We start from the raw sequence: 6,235 nt of genomic DNA on the forward strand, positions 1-6,235 counted from the left end.
CATGCCAGATATTACACCAGATGCTTTCATGTATGTAATTTCATTCAAAATCCTATCACTTGTATAAGAAATAAACCCAGCGGAAATGATATCAATAATCCTGTTGCTAGCAGCAGATGGCTCATAAAGGTTATGATCTGGCATGTTGGTGAGTAGGGGAAATGTGTTCAGTAACCAGTTATTTGCAATAAAGGGCAATGCCAGTTACTTTTTTTTTTTTTAATGCATTTTTTCTTTGTTTTGCTTTAAGTGAAGATGAACATGTTTATTTTTGCAAAAATGTTTGGCTGGAATTTGCTCTTTTTAGAAATGTAAATGTCGCTTAAATGCCAGGACTATTCTTTTATGAAATAGTTTCTTTTGAAGGAGAGAGAAATGCAAACAATACATTCTATAGATGAAAAAAAGCCATGTTAATTAACTATGACGATGAGGATTATAGCCTTAGTTGTAAAAGCCAAAGGAAGGAATTTAAAGTGGAAAGTCAGTTTCCTTTTTATTCTACACATTCCCTAAGCTTCAAGAGATTTTCTGTTCTCTTGGATGCCATTGGTATCAATTTGAAATGGTGTTTTCAATTATAATTTAAAGTGATGTTAATACATTTCCAAGAAGAACTTAAAATTAGGCAGTGAGGAACATCAGACAGAGCCCTGGGCTGTGGAGGAGGAGCCTTGGGGGTCCAACTTCCCAGGTCCACCCCAGTCGCTGTGTAATTCTGAATGTACTTCTTCACCTCTCTGTACTTCAGGCTTTTATCTACAAAAGAGGTTCAGAGTAGAAAATATCTTAAAGTCACTCCAGTGCCAATATTATATGATCTAGTTAATGTAAATTTAAGAAGAATCTTGAGGAACTGAAAAATACCATAAATTTTATTTTATTTTTTTAAATTTAGTTTGACTATCTATTATCTCAATGCTACTGCAAAGGGCCAGAAGGCAGCAAATCTGGATCTAAAAAAGAAGATGAAACAGGTAGGATACAATTTATTTCAGAGAAATATTTGTCTTTATTAATGTCAAGTAGTAGAAAACATCAGGAAATCTCATGTTCTTCTTCTCTACTATTTTTTATTATGTAGCAAGCTTTGGAGAACAAACTGCGAAACAAGAAAATGGCAGCTGCACGAGCAGGTTTGAGCTGTGTTATGTTTGCATTCTTTCTCCCCTACAAACAACATGCTCTTCCTTTTTTTCCTCTCAAAATGGGGCATTTGATGCAGAGGAGCATTACTGCCCCAGCAAGTCACCCCATACTCTTTACTGTCCACCTTTTTAAGCCCTTTTCAGGCATCATATCCAGGGGTTTTTGTTGTTTTCCAGTGGGAGAAAGAAAAGAGAAAGAAAACTTCAGGAATATAAAAGTAGCAGTAGTGATAGAAAAGGGATCTTGCAAATTGACGGAAGATGAAGAAAACATCCATATACATAGTCATACAAATAGCAGATACAGATGCCTAATCTCTCCTGCCCATTTTGACCATTTTTATACATAGATGGATACACTGGGAAGATGCTAATAGTATCCTCTAGGCTCATCACTGTTGCTTTCCCAGAGCCTTCTCTAATTCGTTAACCTCTCTTACTTTTTAACCTTTTTAATTTTTAAACTATTAAACCTTTTTAATTTTTAAACTATTAAGGCATACTCTTATTTGCCAAAGTTACTGATATGTTTTGCCTTCTACATGGAAAAGTGATGCCTAAGAAGTTCAATAAAAATCTTTTCCAACTCTTCCCTCATTCCCAACTCTACAACTCTTTATATTAGTACGGCTTTTTTCCCCCTGTAAGTAATAATAATAATAATAATAATAATAATAATAATTTTAAAAACTCAACCCAAATTAGTTTAAGTAGAAAAATTTATTGGTTCACACAAATGAACAGAAGCGTGGTATGTAAATCTTCTGGTCACATTTTACCCCAAGTTTAGAAGCAATCAGGATTGAACCCCATTTCTCTGTAGTTCTTTCAACACTACACTCCTTTTATGTTGGCCAACCTTTACGGCAGCAAAAGTGGATGCAGCAACTTCTAATGTCATGTCCTTGGATTATATTTGTCTTCGTTGTTTTTTTTTTTTTTTTTTTTTGTCATTAAGCTACTTGTTTCTTAACTGCATTAATTTTTTTCAGCTCTATTGCGGTATAATTGACTAATAAAATTGTAACACATTTGAAGTGTACAATGCGATAATTTGATATACACATACATTATGAAAGGATTCCCACCTCCAGTTAATTAACACATCCATCACCTCACATATTTATCTTTTTTTTTTTTTTGGTAAGAACGCATAAGTTCTACTCTTTTAGCACATTTCAATTATACAATACAGTGTTACCAACTGTAGTCACTATGTTGTACATCAGATCCTCAGATGATATTCATCTTATAGCTGAAAGTTTTGTACCCTTTTACTAACCTCTCCCAATTTCCCCAACCTTGTATCTCTGGCAACCATCATTTTACTCTGTGTCTATGAGTTCCACTCTTTTGTTAAAGCTTCCACATATAAGTGATACCATGACATGTTTAGCTTTGTCTGGCTTACTTCACTTAACATAATGCCCTCCAGGTTCATCCATATTGTCACAAATGGTAGTACTTCTTTCTTTTATAAGGCTGAATAATATTCTATAGTGTGTGTGTGTATACACACACACCACATCTTCTTTATCCATTCGTCCATAGATGGACACTTAGGTTGTTTTCATACCTTGACTGTTGTGAATAATGCTGCAGTGAACATAGGAATACAAATGAATGATTTCATCTCCTTTGCATATCAATCCAGAAGTGGGATTGCTGGATCACATGGTAGTTCTGTTTTCAGTTTCTTGCAGAACCTCCATACTGTTTTCCATTGTGACTGCACCAATTTACATTCCCACCAACAGTGCACAGCATCCCCTTTCTTCTCATCCTCATCAGCATTTGCCATCTCTTGCCTTTTTGATAATAGACATTTTAACGTGTAAGGTGATACCTCATTGTGGTTTTGATTTGTGTTTTCTTGATGACTAGTGATGTTAAGCACCTTTTCATGTACCTATTGGCCATCTGCATGTCTTCTTTGAAAAATGTCTATTCAGATCCTTTGCCCATTATTATTATTATTTTGCTATTGACTTATATAAGTTCCTAATATATTTTGGATATTAACCCCTTATCGGATATGTGGTTTACAAATATTTTCTTCCATTCTCTAGGTTGCCTGTTCATTTTATTTATGGTTTCCCTTGCTGTACAGAAGTTTTTTGGTTTAATGTAGTCCAATTTGTTTCTTTTTGCTTTTGCTGCCTTTGCTATTGGTGTCAAGTCCAAAAAATCATTGCCAGGAAAAGTTGCAAGAGCTTTTCCTCTAAGTTTTCTTCTAGGAGTTTTATGCTTTAAGGTCTTATATTCAAGTTTTGAATCATTTTGACTTGATTTTTGTGTATGGTATAAGTTTAATTCTTTTCCATGTAGATGTCTAGTTTTTCCACCATCATTTATTGAGGAGATTATCCATTTTCCATTGAATATTCTTGGTGTTTTGTCAAAAATTAATTGACCATATATGCATGTGTTTATTTTGGGCTGTCTATTCTGTTTGATTGATCTTTGTGTCTGTTTTTATGCAAATACCATATAGTTTGGATTACTACAGCTTTGTAATATAATTTGAAATGAGGAAGTGTGATGCCTCTAGCTTTGTTCTTTCTCAAAATTGCTTTGGTTATTCAGGGACGTTTGTGGTTCTGTATGAATTTTAGGATTTTTTTCCTATTACTGAGAAAAATGCCATTGGAATTTTGATAGGGGTTGCATTGAGTTTGTAGATTGCTTTGGGCAGTATGGGCATTTTCACAATATTAATTCTTCCCATCATTAACACAGAGTATCTTTCTATTCATTTGTGTCTTCTTCAATCATTTATTAAAGAAATTTATTTGTGTCTTCTTCAGTCATTATATAATGACCTTCTTTGTCTCTTGTTATAGTTTTTGGTTTAAAATCTGTTTTGTGTGATATAAGTAGAGCTATCCATGCTTTTGGTTTCCATCTGCATAAAATATCTTTTTCCATCCCTTCACTTTCAGTCTATGTATGTCCTTAAAGCTGAAGTGAGTCTCTTGTGGACATCACATAGTTGGAAGCATGTATGTCGCACATATCTGCATTGCTTTTGTATTTGCTCTAGATTGGGACTATAACTTAATATTATCAAATTAGTATTTAGAACAGTGAATGAAATGTTCTGACTTCTAAGATCTGAATTCTAGTTAAGGCATATTATTACCTTTGTTTTAAATAATATAATGTTATTGCATGCTAATTTACCTGATATTTTCCCATAATTTGTTAAAAATATGTATAACCTTTGTGAAGGCAAAGACTATATCTTATTTATCGTTGTTTCCTCAGGACTTAATATAGGACTTTATATATCAGTCACTCAATAAATACCTACTAATTATCTACTGGACAATGAGGAATTCTTTTACTGGAAAAAATTGAAATGAACAGATTTCTATACTAATTACATAAGCAGTAATGAATGAATAAACATTTCAAAAAGAGCAGAACTTTTATTCTCCTGTCTTTAGAATTTGTGAGGATTTTGTAAAATATAGAAATATTTGGCAGCAAATATTATAGCAACATGGAACACATTTGAAGGTATAGATTTCAGGCCATCTCATTCAGAACCATTAAGCACACTGAAATTTTTATTTACCTCTTCTTAATCTTCTTTCTCTGTCTCTTTATTTATTTATTATTTACTTATTTACTTACTTATTTATTTATTTATTTATTTTGAACAGCTGCAGCTGCTGGAGGCCAGTAATTTTCATGGATATTCTGGAGGCCCAGAAGTATTCCTCACCATACTGTTCAAAAGCAGTGACTTATGTGAAGGCCCAAGTAAAAAAAGAAGGATCTCTACCTTATTCCAAATTAGGGATTCGTTCCTGCACCACCACTTTCTCCCCTGAGCCAGTCCCCTCACATTTTCTTTAACAAATTGAGTTTAAAATTGTGTGTGATGGAGAAGTATGGATTACTGGCTTACTTGTTGGGTTAATTTAAAAACCTTTTACTCATATGGACTTTCATTTTATGCATATCTTCTGCCTTAGTTTTCTTAGCCTGGAAACAGGAATATTTCACCCTCTTTTTTCTTCTAAGTTCAGAAATATCTTTATAAAGTATTCATTGTAATCATTTGTTAACTCACTTTTTTTTTTTTTGAAATTAACATCTTGTTTTCCCTTTTCATTCTGCCTCCCCATCCATGGTCCCCACAAATATACACCCAAAACCTTTTTATTTGCTGCTGGATTCAGTATGAAAAGGAATGGGCTTTTTAGAAGAAAAATCTCATGGGTTATCTCTTCAGGCTTCTGAGAGGTACACATAGTTTAAACCATATCAAAAGGTTTATATTAGCAAACTTTGACCTGAACTGTGTTTTCTCATCCTGATGGGTCCCTACAAGTACCAGAGCCGGAGTCCACTGGGTCTGGGAATGTACTGGTGACCCACGTCTTACTATATATGGTGAGGTATGGTTCCCTAGTTGACTTTGGGGTTTAGCCTTTGCTATCTTCATTCCTCAGTGGATGGGTCAGTAGGAAGAGGTTTTGTGTCAGTTTCCCTGCCTAATACTCCAGCATCTTCTCTGGACTGGACTTTAATTCAGTGAAGTTGATTGGAACTTGGACTATTTCAGTGCTTTACTAGACCCTTCCCAGAAGCGTATGTGCAAATTGTGGGGGAGTGAGTTTGTAATAAACACTGGGACCACACTGAGTGCATGACCACCAGGAACTACAATGAGGCCAGTACCTCTTAATCTGTTTACTAAATATTTATCAAACATTATGTGTCAAACATTTATCAAACATTATATATCTTATCACCTGCTCTCTAGATTTTCTTTACCACTTTTTGCCCTACCTTCTATATCCTTAGTTTCTAGCATCTTCCAGAATACTAGATACTAGAACTTGCAAAACTGTTTTAGGATTGGACAAAATTAATGATACCTTCCCACTCAGGGCAAGACTGTCCCTTTCTTCACAATGACACAGATATTATAGTACACTATCTGTATTCAGAAAAAAGATTTGCTTTCTCTTATTCTCTATTAAGTGCAATGTCTAACAAAATCCAGTTATTATTCTACCTTTTTCAGCTCTCTTCCAAAGTTAGGACATCTTAATGGACAAATAACCCTAGAC

At 34.2% G+C, this 6,235-nt stretch overlaps 1 protein-coding gene across 1 annotated transcript in view; it reads left to right on the forward strand.

Moving 5' to 3' along the window:
* TMC1 (transmembrane channel like 1) overlaps positions 1-5,718 on the forward strand; it is a 391,450-nt gene extending 385,732 nt beyond the window's left edge. The window contains exons 23-25 of the mRNA XM_082624767.1: positions 899-977; positions 1,085-1,136; positions 4,817-5,718. Of these exons, the coding sequence (XP_082480893.1) occupies positions 899-977; positions 1,085-1,136; positions 4,817-4,839 (154 nt within the window). The 3' untranslated portion in view covers positions 4,840-5,718. The remainder of the gene's footprint in view (positions 1-898; positions 978-1,084; positions 1,137-4,816) is intronic.
* Positions 5,719-6,235: the final 517 nt, after the last annotated feature.

Source organism: Mesoplodon mirus, assembly GCF_964341445.2.
Source record: "Mesoplodon mirus genome assembly, chromosome: 1".
Classification (NCBI taxonomy): Eukaryota; Metazoa; Chordata; class Mammalia; order Artiodactyla; family Ziphiidae; genus Mesoplodon; species Mesoplodon mirus.